Source organism: Cibotium barometz, chromosome 44, assembly GCF_041138505.1.
Source record: "Cibotium barometz isolate CiBa-2024 chromosome 44, ASM4113850v1, whole genome shotgun sequence".
Taxonomy (NCBI): domain Eukaryota; kingdom Viridiplantae; phylum Streptophyta; class Polypodiopsida; order Cyatheales; family Cibotiaceae; genus Cibotium; species Cibotium barometz.
In genome coordinates, this window is record NC_141089.1 from 30,426,890 (window position 1) to 30,442,671 (window position 15,782).

A 15,782-nucleotide genomic window follows, 5' to 3' on the forward strand; every position below is an offset into this window, starting at 1 on the left:
CATTGAAGTTACATATTTGAAAATAATCTTCAAGCTGCTCAATCCATGCTTCTCTTCTTCACTCCTCTTTCTCTTTCCATCAAAGGTTGGTAGTGACCTTTTCTTTGTAACTTGTTTAAGGAAAAAATCATCTACATGTCCCAATTCAAATCCTGTGTCCATAGAATTTTTCATGGCCTGCACTGTATCCTGCAACTCCTTAATAGCTCGATGAACTGAAAGGTCGAAACCAACCTGTGCAACAGCAACTCTTGGTTGAGAACTCATTAGGAACTCAATGGAGTCTTCTTGGGCCCTTTTATTTGGCAGTTTAAGGGAGTCAAACCTTTTCTCTTAAGAAGAAACGTTTTCTAATTAGAAGCTTCAAAACGGCTACTTTATTCGAATTTGAATTTTGGGGGAAAAATGGAATTTAAAATCTAGCGGATAAAACCATATCATGTAACATATCTATGGAAAGCTCTTGATGCGTAGATCACGGATCAGTAATCTCCGCTCAAATCGGAGCTTGTATGTAGAAGTTATGGAGGTCCGAAAATTGTAAAATTGCCCCCTCCCCTTTTTGGGAGAAAAAGTGCACCCTTTGACCACTCTTACACCTCTCTTACAAACCATTGGTTTTTGCTTACATGGCGGGCTCCTATTTGTCAAAAAGTTAAACGTTTCCATAACCTCATGGCAAATTAAAGGGCCCAAAAAGACTCCATTGAGTTCCTAATGTCATAGGAAATTCATAAGGTTCTTCTTGTTGCTCATCAGAATACACATTATTCTAGCCTTTCTCGGCAACCAATCCATCCCTAAAATGGCATTAAACCTTCCTAAAGACAACACATGGAAATATACTTTTGACATAATCCTTACATGTCTGTTGCTTACCCGAAGCAAGCTCTACCACCATAAGCTTCTTTTGACAAAATTCAGTTATTCCTAACTCTCACGTGGGGGGTGATAGAAAACTATGGGTGCTTCCCGAGTCAATCAACACTTGAAAAACATTATTTGCAATCTTCATAGGAATTTTTATAATTAAAGCTGGAGGCCCTTTCCTTTTCTGTTAATGAGGGTGAATATTTCTATGAGTCCCAAACTTTATCATGATATTCTACAAAACAGTAAGTGCCCCTTGTTCCAAGTTTAAAAATTCATTCATTTTCTCCATATGGTATTCTGGACAGTAATACTGAATCATATGCCTTTTTATTAGAGGCCACGTGATGTCCTCATTTTGTAAGTCCCTGCTCCGCATAATAGACTTCCACCATAATTTTACAGAACCTTCAAAAAGAAGTACTGCTGTCTTTTCTTTAGCTTCCTCACTGAAGTTACATGTTCGAAAATAATCTTCAAGCTACTCAATCCATGCTTCTCTTCTTCACTCCTCTTTCTCTTTCCATCAAAGGTTTGTAGTGACCTTTTCTTTGTAACTTGTTTAAGGGAAAAATCATCTACATGTCCCAATTTAAATCCTATGTCCATAGAATTTTTCATGGCCTGCACTGTATCCTGCAACTCCTTAATAGCTCGATGAACTCAAAGGTCGAAAACCAACCTGTGCAGCAACTCTTGAGCACTTATAGGAATTTCACTAGGTTCTTCTTGTTGTTGCTCATCAGAATTTCTTGCTCCTTGCCATTCTCGTTGACCATGTCTATCATCAAAATTTAGACGATCTTCCATCTCCCCATCTTCTCGGTCATCTCTGTCTTCTTCATTCAAATTTATGGAAGCTCGAGCGCGCATGAATCTCATTCTTTCCTCCAATTCTTGATTCCTATCAATAAGTCTGATAACTTCCACTGGCCACACGTAATAATCCTTTTAAATGCTCCTCTTCTTGCCCTTGGATTGACTACTGAATTTGTTTCATGTGCAGCCATCTTGTGACTATAGAACAAAATTGCAAAACAATTCTCAAGAGAAAGAAATTCTTGGCTGTATCACAAAAATCAAAAATAATATTAGCATCCAAGACCTGAAATATCTGCAATCAAGTGTAGATTGCCTAACCTATGCTCTCATACCAATTGTGACGTACCCATATTCTGTTATATGTATTAACACAAAATTTCTCAAACCTTATAGAAAAAAATTACTCATACTGTAGAAAAACGAAGAGATTTTCAATAAATCATATTCGTTTACAAATCCAAAGTAACAATAATATTCGTCAATACAAAAACCCCAAAAAAGACAGAGAGTATTCACCAACAAAAGATCTAGCCAAAAGGGCCTTTCTCCGATGCCTGTCCACCCAACCACCACTCTGGACATTGCGGCTATCCTAGGTATGCCTCTAGTAAATCTCGTCCACTCTGGGTTCTACCAAATGTCTCCCAGAGGGCATAAATCACAATCTCTGTTCGACATTCCCTGTCTAAGGACGGCCGACCCGAATCTCAAAATCTCTCTCTCTCTCTCTCTCTCTCTATCCTGCACAGAAAATCCTCAAGGATATGGAAGAAGCCCAAAAAAAGCCCACGAGAACTAGTAAATTATCATGCATGATATCATCAAAGATAGAAAATCTTTTCTAAAAACATGCATTCGAACCAAATTAGAGAAGATACGTTTCACGAATACCGACCACCCCATGCGAAATCTCCCAATTATCTGAAGATGGACTTCCTTCGTCCTGTGATGAAATAACTTTCTTTAATTCTCCTCTCTGACAAATAAAGTCATCTACACTCTTATGCGAGGCCGTTACTGAAAAATAAGGGTCAATTTGATGTTCGGGCCTCGTTTCGGGCGCTCGTTGCATCTATTTTTATTATGTAAACCCCCATATGAGTTTCCTTTAGGCTAAACCACTCACTATGACTCTCTTATACATTATCTACTATGGTTAAGTATAGAGTAGAAATCGCATACAAATAATACCGCAAAACATGCATAAAAAGTCCAAAAATTGACCCAAAATTGACATATCTAAATTACTAAATTTGTGACCAAACTTAATCTTTTATGTCCTCTATGTATTTCTTACTTTTCAACATTAAATATAGATGCTAAAAATCATCGAATTAAATGGACCCAAAAATACGTACATATGAGTACGTTACATTCTCCCTGGGTTTAAAAAAAAGCATTGTCCTCAGCGCATGCAATATTTTCCACAGTCTACTATTGGAATGTCTCCACTACCATAATATAGGTGACATGCAATATTTCCCATATAATGCTTTGAATGGAGACATTCCAATAGTAGACCGTGGACTACTATTGTATGCATATTCCACCATATGTAAGTATTCATCCCACTGTCTAGGTTTATCCATGCAATACATTCTTAACATATCCTCCAAGATTTGATTCACTCTTTCTGTTTGCCCATCACTTTGAGGATGATATACAGTACTCATATCAAGTGATGTTCCAACAACTTTAAAGAATGCTTACCAAAAACTTGAGGTGAATCGAGAATCTCGATCCGATACTATACTTTTTGGAATACCATGTAATTGGAAGATATTCTTCACAAATATATTTGCCACATCCATAGCGGTATATGAACTCTTGATAGGCAAGAAATGAGCAGCTTTTGTAAGCCTATTTACCACCATAAAAATGATGTCATAACCTCCTTTAGTCCTTGGTAGCCGAATAATAAAATCCATTGATATACATTGCCATTTCATCTCTAGCACATCCAATGGTAACCTTGAACCTGGTTTCTTTACATGCTCAAATTTCACCTGTTGGTATTTTAGACATTTTGCCACATAATCCCTTACATAAGCTTTCATTCCTAGCCAAAAGAAACTCTTCCTAGCCTTAGTGTATGTATTCCAAAATCCTAGATGTCCTGCTATGGAAATATCATGAAGGTCATGCATCAGCTTGCTCTTGATCTCCACAACATCAGGTATGCATAACCTTTTCTCATAATATAATATTCCATCAATTACTTCATACTTTTCAAATACATCTATTTCCTCTTGTGACCTATATTTCTTTGTCAAACTCGCAAAAGCTATTTTAAAAAAAGAAACTCTTGGAATCTCACTCTTTACATGTTCTCCCAAAGTATTATGTATAACAGTGATTGCACTCACTAAAGCAACTTCTAGTTTTTTTGCTCAATGCATCGGTCACTTTATTTCTCGTCGTGGTCTATAAATGATTTCAAAATCATATTCTTGCCAAAATTCTATCCACCTTCTTTGCTTTGCCTTCAATGCTTCTTGGCTAAACAAATGCCTCAAAGCAGATTGATCAGTTTGCAAAACTGAAACTTAACTCCAAGGAGATAATGTCTCCATACACGCAATGCATGCACAATAGCCAATAATTCCTCTCATGAGGTTTCAGCTTACATGACTCAAATGAAACCGGATGCCCATCTTGCATTAAAACCCAACGAAGTGCTACAATACTAGCATCTGCAAAACCAAGAAGGTTTTTCTAAGCTTAGGCAATTTAAGCACAGGGGCTGTAGTCAATGCATGCTTCAAAATTTGAAAACTCTGCTCACATTGTACAGTCCATATATGAATATTCTACCCTTCTTCAAAAGGTCCGTCATAGGACTTGCTTTATGAGAAAATTAAAAAATAAAGATTCGATAAAAACCTGCAAGTCCCAGAAATCCACAAACTTCTCAACAGAAATGGGAGTTGGCCATTCCACAATGCCTACAATCTTTTTGGGGTCCATTGAAATACCTTCTTTAGATAAAATGTGTCCCAAGTACTCCACTGTGTCTTTAAAGAATTCACATTTGGACCTCTTTGCATACAACTTAAGCTCTAGCAATATGTGAAACACTTTTTGCAAATTTTCTTCATGCTCTTCTTTACTTTTGGAAAACACCAATATATCATCCAAAAATACCAACACAAAGTCATCCAAGTTCTCATGGAAAATGCGATTCATCACAGATCAAAAAGTAGCAGGTGCATTTGTTAATCCAAATGGCATCACAATAAACTCATAATGCCCAAAACTTGTTTTGAATGCAGTCTTTGCTATATCACTTTCTTTGATGCGAATCTGATGATAACCAGATCGCAGATCAATTTTAGAAAATATGCAACTCCCTGCAAGCCGATCAAAAAGCTCCCCCATTTTTGACAATGGATACTTATTATTAATGGTTAACTTACTGAGCCCTCTGTAATCAACACACAGCCGCATAGTCCCATCCTTCTTTTTTACAAAAAGAACAGGAGCACCCCATGGCAACACACTAGGACTAATAAATCCCTGCTCAAGTAATTACTGCAATTGCATTTTTAGCTCTGCACTTTCTTCCACAGATAAATGATAAGGAGCTCTACATACAGGTTGTACGAGCTCTATTTCATGATTTGCAAATCTATGCGAGGCAAATCAGTCAAATCATCAGGAAATAAATTTTAAAATTCTTGAACCATAGGATGATCATCACCCTTTTTTTGTTCCTTAAGACTTTCTATCCGCAATTCCACAACATATACATGACAACATTTTCTTGCTCCTTTAACAAACTGTATAGCAGAAATCATTCTAAATTCCACATCACATCTTTGACCCTATAAGCAATAACCTTTACCGTCATCTCCAATCATGCAAACCTGCTTCTCATGACACATTATTCTAGCCTTTCTCGGTAACCAATCCATCCCTACAATGGCATTATACCTTCCTAAAGACAACACATGGAAATCTGCTTTTGACTTGAGGTCTTTTATGACAAAAGGCATATTCTTGACATAATCCTTACATGTCTGTTGCTTTCTTGAAGCAAGCTCTACCATAAGCTTCTTTTGACAAAAATTAGTTATTCCTAACTGTTTTGTCACGTGGGGTAATAGAAAACTATGGGTGCCTCCCAAGTCAATCAACACTTGAAAAACTATATTTGCAATCTTGATAGGAATTTTTATAATTGAAGCTCTGTTTTCCGCCTTACCTACATGAACAGCACCATTGGCATGTGCATATTCTTCAATCTCCTCGGCCACGATTGCAGCATCTTTTCCTTTTGCTCCACGAGCATTGTCATTACTTGAAAATCCACGTACATTCTCCTGCACATTTTGTCTTATTTTTTGATTCTTTGTAATTAGTCCCTCATGTTCCTCACATGTTGTTGGTTTGTTTTTGCACTGATAAGTTCTATGACCCCTTTGTAAACAACGAAAACATAAGCCTTCACGTTGTGTCTTTTCTACCATCTCTGGGACAAATATGTGAAAGGCTGATTACCATTCTTCTTTTGTCCAGTCTATATTCTCCTATCATGCCTAAAATTCCCCTTCTCATCATAAAATAGATTTGATCTCTTTCTTTTATTTCTAAAACGTTCTTCATTCTTTCCCATCTGTTCATATGTCATGGCATGTAGCATAGCATCTTGGAATAATGTAGTTCGCTTGTTACCCTTAACCAGAATTTGATTTGCCTGTTTAAGCCATTCACAAATCGGGAGGCCCTTTCCTTTTCTGTTAATGAGGGTGAATGTTTCTATGGGTCCCAAAATTTATCATGATATTCTGCAAAACAGTAAGTGCCCTCTGTTTCAAGTTTAAAAATTCATTCATTTTCTCCATATGGTATTCTAGTGGACAGTAATGCTGAATCATATGCCTTTTTATTAGAGGCCACGTGATGTCCTCATTCCGTAAGTCCCTACTGCACATAATAGACTTCCACCATAATTTTGCAGAACCTTCAAAAAGAAGTACTGCTGTCTTTTCCTTAGCTTCCTCACTGAAGTTACATGTTTGAAAATAATCTTCAAGCTGCTCTATCCATGCTTCTCTTCTTCACTCCTCTTTCTCTTTCCATCCAAGGTTGGTAGTGACCTTTTCTTTGTAACTTGTTTAAGGGAAAAATCATCTACATGTCTCGATTTAAATCTTGTGTCCATAGAATTTTCATGGCTTGCACTGCATCCTACAACTCCTTAATAGCTCGATGAACTCAAAGGTCGAAAACCAACCATTGCAAGCAGCAACTCTTGATTGAGCACTTATAGGAATTTCATTAGGTTCTTCGTGCTGCTCATCAAAATTTCTTGCTCCTTGTCGTTCTCATTGACCATGTCTATCATCAAAATTTAGACGATATTCCAGCTCCCCATCTTCTCGATCATCTCTGTCTTCTTCATTCAAATTCATGGAAGCTCGAGCGCGCATGACTCTCATTCTTTCCTCCAATTCTTGATTCTTGTCAATAAATCTGATAACTTCCTCTGGAGTTACACCCACACGTAGTAATAATTCTTTAAAAAGCTCCTCTTCTTGCCCTGGATTGACTACTGAATTTGTTTCATGTGCAGCCATCTTGTGACTGTACAACAAAATTGTAAAACAATTCTCAAGAGAAATAAATTCTTGGCTGTATCACAAAAATAAAAAATAATATTAGTCATCCAAGACCTGCAATATCTGCAATCAATTGTAGATGGCCCAACCTACGCTCTCATACCAACTATGATGTACCCATATTCTGTTATATGTTCTAACATAAAATTTCTCAAACCTTATAGAAAAAAATCATAAAAATTCTTGGCTGTATCACAAAAATCGAAAATAATATTAGTCATCCAAGACCTGCAATATTTGCAATCAAGTGTAGATTGCCCAACCTACACTCTCATACCAACTGTGATGTACCCATATTCTGTTATATGTTCTAACACAAAATTTCTTAAACCTTATAGAAAAAAATCACTCATACTGCAGAAAAACGAAGAGATTTTCAATAAATCATGTTCGTTTACAAATCCAAAGTAATTCGTCAATCCAAAGTAATAATAATATTCGTCAATACAAAAACCTCAAAAAAATCAGAGAGATATTCACCAACAAAAGATCTAGCCAATAGGGCCTTTCTCCGATGCCCGTCCACCCAACCACCACTCTGGATGTCGCTGCTATGCTGGGTATGCCTCTAGTAAATCTCGTCCACTCTGGGTTCTATACCAAATGGCTCCGAGAGGGCATAAATCACAATCATTGTCCAACGTTCCTTGTCTAAGGACGGCCAGCCCAAATCTCAAAATCTCTCTCTCTCTCTCTCTCTCTCTCTCTCTCTCTCTCTCTCTCTCTATCCTGCACAAAAAATCCTTAAGGATATGGAAGAAGCCCAAAAAAAAGCCCACGAGAATTAGTAAATTATCATGCACGATATCATCAAAGATAGAAAATCTTTTCTAAAAACATGCATTCAAACCAAATTAGAGAAGTGCATTTCGCGAATCCCGGCCACCCCATGCGGAATCTCTCAATTATCTGAAGATGGACTTTATTTGTCCTGTGATGAACTAACTTTCTTTAATTCTCCTCTCTGACAAACAAAGTCATCTACACCCTTATGCGAGGCCGTTACTGAAAAATAAGGGTCAATTTGATGTTCAGGCCTCGTTTCCGGTGCTCATTGCATTTATTTTTATTATGTAGACACCCATATGAGTTTCTTTTAGGCTAAACCACTCACTATGATTCTCTAAGTATAGAGTAGAAATCACATACAAATAACACCGCAAAACATGCATGAAAAGTCAAAAAATTGACCCAAAATCGACATAATATGTGAAAGGCTGATTACCATTCTTCTTCTGTCCAGTCTATATTCTCCTATTCTGCATAAAATTCCCCTTCTCATCATAAAATAGATTTGATATCTTTCTTTTATTTTTGAAACGTTCTTCATTCTTTCCCATCTGTTCATATGTCATGGAATGCAGCATAGCATCTTGGAATGTAGTTGGCTTGTTACCCTTAACTAGAAATTTGATTTGCCTGTTTAAGCCATTCACAAATCAAGAGGCCCTTTCCTTTTTTGTTAATGAGGGTGAATATTTCTACGAGTCCCAAAATTTATCATGATATTCTGCAAAACAGTAAGTGCCCTCTGTTCCAAGTTTAAAAATTCATTCATTTTCTCCATATGGTATTCTAGTGGACAGTAATGTTGAATTATATGCCTTTTTATTAGAGGAGGCTACGTGATGTCCTCATTCCGTAAGTCCCTACTGCGCATAATAAATTTCCACCATAATTTTGTAGAACCTTCAAAAAGAAGTACTGCTGTCTTTTCCTTAACTTCCTCTCACTGAAGTTACATGCTCGAAAATAATCTTCAAGAAGCTGCTTAATCCATGCTTCTCTTCTTCACTCCTCTCTTCTTTCCATCAAAGGTTGGTAGTGACCTTTTCTTTGTAACTTGTTTGAGGGAAAAATCATCTACATGTCCCGATTTAAATCTTGTGTCCATAGAATTTTTCATGGCGTGCACTATATCCTGCAACTCCTTAATAGCTCGATGAATTGAAAGGTCTAAACCAACCTGTGCAGCAACTCTTGGTTGAGCACTTATAGGAATTTCACCAGCTTCTTCTTGCTGCTCAATCAGAATTTCTTGCTCCTTGCCGTTCTCGTTGACCCTCTCTATCATCAAAATTTAGACGATCTTCCATCTCCCCATCTTCTCGGTCATCTCTGTGTTCTTCATTCAAATTCATAGAAGCTCGAGCGCGCATGACTCTCATTCTTTCCTCCAATTCTTGATTCCTGTCAATAAGTGTGATAACTTCCTCTAGAGTTACACCCACACATAATAATCCTTATAAAAGATCCTCTTCTTGCCCTGGATTGACTACTAAATTTGTTTCATGTGCAGCCATCTTGTGACTGTACAACAAAATTATAAAACAATTCTCAAGAGAGAAATTCTTGGCTATATCACAAAAATCAAAAATAATATTAGTCATCCAAGACCTGCAATATCCGCAATCAAGTGTAGATTGCCCAACCTATGCTCTCATACCAACTGTGACGTACCCATATTCTGTTATATGTTCTAACACAAAATTTCTTAAATCTTATAGAAAAAATCACTCATACTGTAGAAAAACGAAGAGATTTTCAATAAATCATATTCGTTTACAAATCCAAAGTAACAATAATATTTGTCAATACAAAAATCAGAGAGATATTCACCAACAAAAGATCTAGCCAATAGCCCGTCCACCCAACCACCACTCTGGACGTCACAGCTATCTCGGGTATGCCTCTAGTAAATCTCATCCACTCTGGGTTCTACCAAATGGCTCCAAGAGGGCATAAATTACAATCTCTGTCTGGCGTTCCATGTCTAAGGACGGCCGGCCCGAATCTCAAAATATCTCTCTCTCTCTATCTTGCATAGAAAATCCTCAAGGCTCTGGAAGAAGTCCCAAAAAACACCCCAAGAGAATTAGTAAATTGTCATGCACGAAATCATCAAAGATAGAAAATCTTTTCTAAAAACATGCATTCGAACCAAATTAGAGTGTAATTTGCCTCTCTGACAAATAAAGTTATCTACACTCTCATGCAAGGCTGTTACTAAAAATTAAGGGTAAATTTGATGTCCGGACCCCGTTCAGGTTCTCGTTGCATTTATCTAAAAAGTCCAAAAATTGACCCAAAATTGACATATCTAAATTACTAAATTTGTGACCAAACTTAATCTTTTATGTCCTCTATGTATTTGCTACTTTTGAACACTAAATATAGATGCTAAAAATTGACGAATCAAATGGACCCAAAAATACATACATATGAGTACATTACAATATGTTGGGAAAATATTGAACATATGAATGTGTATGGGACACTTCTTATCAAAAACCTCCAAGAGCTTTGGACGGGTTTCAAGATATACACGATAGATGTAGATGTCATAGAAGCATCAAATCTTTCTTTTGTGAGGAATACTCGCATATGGACCATATATTCATGACTATCAAGGCTTTTCACTATGTTCAAATATGGAGCGTAACATCCACACGACATATATACATCATTATCTCGCTTTTGTCATTGCTCAATACTCAAAAAATAGTGGATAATAGGTCTTTCTACAAAAGGCAAAAAATTAGTGGTACAGGCATTGGTTCACCCATCTCTCCTTGTAGTGTTTACTTAGAAAGAGGCTTATGTACAGAGAAAGATGAATGTGATTATTGTAGATAGCATGTGCTCAATAGATGTGAAGGAGGAGGCAAAAAGAGTAGAAAAGAGCTAGGTGATGTGCGATCCTTGAGCAAATGAGTTTATAATACAACTTTACACCAAAGAGTTTCTTTGATTATTGATACACATATCACAAATATCATCAAATAGAAAAACATACACATGGCATGTTTGATGTGTGCATTGTTATAAATTCCTTTAGACTCTAAGGACATAATTAGAAGGTAATGTTGTGGCCATGTATTAAAGTATCATAGGAGGCTAGTGAAGCCTAAAATGTTAGCCAATGTTTCTTTTGATGCACGTATGCATCAACCAGATAGTATCACGATGGATGCCATATGCATCATGGATATTATCACCTTAGAAGTTGAGTGTGTTGGATCTTTAGCTCTTGATGACACTTGTCCATTGTCGAGACATAGCAAAAAAATAGCCTAATACACGTTTAAACATCATCTTCTACATGATTCTTCATGCATACACCAAAAAGGTATGTGGTGTCAAATTTGGGCATGGATTACGAGTGTATTCATTCTTGCATCAATGGTTGTATCTTGTATAGAGAAGAAGATAAAGAAAGCATGCATTTTCCTAAATGCAACGAGATGTGGTTTTAAGAGCAGTCAACAAATGGCAAAGTTACAAGATAAATCTTCCGACATTTCTCGGTGTGAAGCATTTCAGCACATTACATCCATGTAGATATTGTGAAGCATTTCAACACATTACACAAGAATAGAAAATTTTCAAAGAGGAACCCTATAGTCTAAGACATGGACTAGCACTTGATGGGATTGATGCTTTCTCTATACAATCATACAAATGGTCAACATGGCCTATTGTGTTAGTCATCTACAATGTTCCACCTTTCAGTCATCACAAATATTGACAAGTTATTCTTGCATTGTCATATTGATAATTTTATTTATGGATCTCTTTGTTAATTTTTGTTTATCATGATGCACAAAAGTTCAATGGAAAAATCAAGAATCGAGTACCACCTCATAGGATGACTCCACATTAATGGGATTTAGTATCCATCGCAATTGAAATTGGTAGTCCGAATTAGATTCCAATAGAGAAGCCAACCCTCAGAATAAAGCCCCAAAAATGGATCTATTATAGACTAGAGTATTCGAGAGAATGCACGTTTGAGCAGCTTACAACTTCATTGGTTCTGAAAGAGCCACGGAGAATGTGCCTTATGGGTGGTGGAACTAAGAAATTGTCATACAAGGAGCAATAAGTAAGAAGCAATAGCTTAAGGAACATATGAAAGTCACTTCTTATCAAAAACCTCCAAGAGCTTTGGAGGGGTTTCAAGATGCACGATAGATGTAGATGTCATAGAAGCATCAAATCTTTCTTTTGTGAGGAATACTCGCATATGGACCATATATTCATGACTATCAAGGCTTTTCACTATGTTCAAATAGGGAGCGTAACATCCACACGGCATATATACATCATTATCTCGCTTTTGTCATTGCTGAATACTCAAAAAAATCGTGGATAATAAGTCTTTCTACAAAAGGCCAAAAATTAGTGGTACAGGCATTGGTTCACCCATCTCTCCTTGTAGTGTTTACTTAGAAAGAGGCTTATGTAGTACAGAGAAAGATGAATGTGATTATTGTAGATAGCATGTGCTCAATAGATGGAAAAATCAAGAATGGAAAAATCAAGAATCGAGTACCACCTCATAGGATGACTCCACATTAATGGGATTTAGCATCCATCGCAATTGAAATTGGTAGATTCCAATAGAGAAGCCAACCCTCAGAATAAAGCCCCAAAAATGGATCTATTATAGACTACTAGAGTATTCGAGAGAATGCACGTTTGAGCAGCTTACAACTTCATTGGTTCTGAAAGAGCCACGGAGAATGTGCCTTATGGGTGGTGGAACTAAGAAATTGTCATACAAGGAGCAATAAGTAAGAAGCAATGGCTTTCGTTTTATCGATTTAGTCTCATGAGAGAGAAAGGCTGGGTTTTCTTTGGGAAGTACGCCCGGTAATATATGAAGATCATCGATTGGAATCTAATTGTGTTGGAGGGGCACACTCCTTAGCATGATGGTCTCGCAGGTGAGGCCGGGACCGAAGCCGAGGAGGAGTCCCCACTCGTGTCCTTCTCCCGTGGTGGTGAGCTTCTGCTCAATAGATTTCTTGCGCATGTGGTCCATGATGAAGAGCACACAAGCACTAGACATGTTTCCATACTGGTCCAGCACATGCCTGCTGGGAGCCATCTTTTCCTTGTTAAGCTGGAGCTTCTCTTCTACCTGGTCGAGGATGGCAGGGCCGCCCGGGTGGGCAATCCAGAAGATATCGTTGTAGCTTGGAGGCCGCTCATCAGCTCCATCATCCGGGAACACCTTGGCAAATGCGTCTTTGAGGATGGAGCCGATGTTCTTGGAGATGATGGCGGGCACGTCTTTGAGGAGGTGGAAAGTCAAGCCCACTTCTCTAAGGTGGCCATCGATGGCTCCGTCACTGTCCGGCATGATATCAGCTCCCGTCCAGTGGACTTCAAACCAGGGTCTTTCCACTTGGGGGATGGGATCGCAGCCAACGATGAGGGCGGATGCGCCATCGCCGAAGAGGGCCTGCCCCACGAGGCTGTCGAGGTGGGTGTCGCTGGGCCCTCGGAAAGTGACGGCCGTGATCTCACTGCACACCACCAACACACGGGCGCCCTTGTTGTTCTCGGCCAGGTCCTTAGCGATTCTAAGAACTGTGCCGCCTCCATAGCAGCCCTGTTGGTAGAGCATCAGCCTCTTGACAGAGCTCCGTAGTCCGAGGAGCTTGGTTAGCGCCCAGTCCGCACCAGGCATGTCCACCCCGGCGGTGGTGCAGAAGACGAGGTGCGTGATCTTGGACTTGGGCTGGCCCCACTCCTTGATGGCCTTAGCAGCTGCCTCCTTGCCCAGCTTGGGCACCTCCACCACCACCATGTCCTGCCTCACGTCCAGCGACTTCTCCCAGTACGCGCATATGCTCGGGTTTGCCTTGAGTAACTCCTCGTTGAGATAGAGGTGCCTCTTCGTGATGCACGACTTGTCACCTGCATGCATATTGCAGCATGTCCATCCATCCATAATTAATTAGCAAGGCAGTATACTAATTTGATAAGCTGGCGCACATGCGAATTTATAAGATCGCCTGATCATCGTGCAATTCAATGCTCAAACAACATGAGTTATAAGTGCAGCACTTACACATGCGCTGGAACTTCTGTTTGAGCTCGCTCTTGTCGTTGCTGTTGGTGATGTCGAAGTAGAAGTCGGGGTAGTCCTTCTGGTAGAAGACGTTGGGTGGGACGGCTGTGCCGATGGCCAGCACAGTGGCAGGACCATCGGATCGCTCCATTTTGCGAGGGATGGCCGTAGTGCTCATGGTATTGATGGTGCTGATGATATAAAAGATGCAAAGCTTAGGACTGCTGCTATGTTCCAAGTGGAGTACTGGCTGCAATGGGACGAGGGACTGCGAAAAATGGTAGGGGGGGTGTGCCCTCTTATAGGGCATGTACTCCCATGGCTTCAACAGGCACGTTTTCGCCGTTCACCCGATCTCCTCCTTTGAATTAGAGCAAATGTCGTCTTTTGAATAAGAGCCGGGATGGGCTCGTCTTTGAAACCTCCAGCCATCTTTGAATTTGACCGACATCGCTTTCAGTACTCTCCCCTTCTTCTAATTTGCTACTTAAGCCACAATTCATTCTCTTTAATTAAGCCAACTTTGTGCTGGCTTCATTACCTTGACCAATACGCACATCGAAGAAAATCATGCCTTATTGTTTTCGTTCTCTCTCTCTCTCTCTCTCTCTCTCTCTCTCTCTCTCTCTCGTGTACACACACAAACTCAGTCACACACACACAATGTCATTAAAGAATCAACTGATATGCCTTAGTGATTGTCAACTTAGCCTTGCAAATGTCATATTATACTTTGTTGTGACCACAACACCTAGTTACCAATTTATTTGGGGAAGTGTGTAAGAGGATTGAGATGGCCATTGAATGGCATTAAAATTATAGTGTTAGAGGAAGCATATGATGGATTTCACTGGGGATTATATTTAATGGAACGCTTTGCAGTCATTGATGATGATCTTTGCTACCATCTTTACCTCGAGGACAGCATTCTCGGTCGTCATTCGTGCCCTTAGCATGTAGTAACACTGCTTCTACTTTGTGTTGTTTTCTTTACCAACGTAACGTAGTCCCAAGATTAAACATTTCACATGATCACTAATAGCAAGAGCATCACCTCTTTGAATATCCTGTATTTCCAAGACAAATGAACCTCATGACTATAAACTTCACACAGATGTGTGTAACAATGTCTTTGACTAATACCCAAATTGGAGAAAATGTCTTAATGTTTTGTGTACGATCTTCACATAAATCCTTGGCCCCCCATGAACCCACTTTGGCATCAATGACTCATTGAACATATTAAAATAGTTACAACCATAAAAAAGCTTCTTCACATTTATTAAACATAAGATATATACATATCCTTCTCTCTCTCTCTCTTACACACACACACACACACACACACACAAAAACTCACTCACACACACAAACTCAATGTCATTAAAAAATCAACTAATATGCCTTACATGTTTCTAGAAGCGACATTATTTACATTTGTACCAATGTGCCTTAAATTTTGAAGGGTAAGCATTATTAGACATAATTAGTACAAGGGATAATCTAAAGGACAAGAAATGGCGAACAAAAATGATAACGAGCAATAAAATTATAATGGACTTGACTATGACTCACTCGCTATCTCTCTTTTTCCCATCTCTCTCTCA

The 15,782-nt window shown here is 38.7% G+C and overlaps 1 protein-coding gene across 1 annotated transcript; it reads right to left on the reverse strand.

Annotated features, from left to right (window-relative positions):
• Window positions 1-12,757: 12,757 nt before the first annotated feature.
• Window positions 12,758-14,532, reverse strand: LOC147613192 (chalcone synthase-like). Its single transcript, XM_086782457.1, has 2 exons — window positions 14,176-14,532; window positions 12,758-14,021 (listed from the first exon to the last, which is right to left on the reverse strand). Exons 1-2 carry the CDS (start codon window positions 14,483-14,485, stop codon window positions 12,997-12,999), a joined length of 1,335 nt encoding a protein of 444 aa, XP_086638583.1. The 5' UTR covers window positions 14,486-14,532; the 3' UTR covers window positions 12,758-12,996.
• Window positions 14,533-15,782: the final 1,250 nt, after the last annotated feature.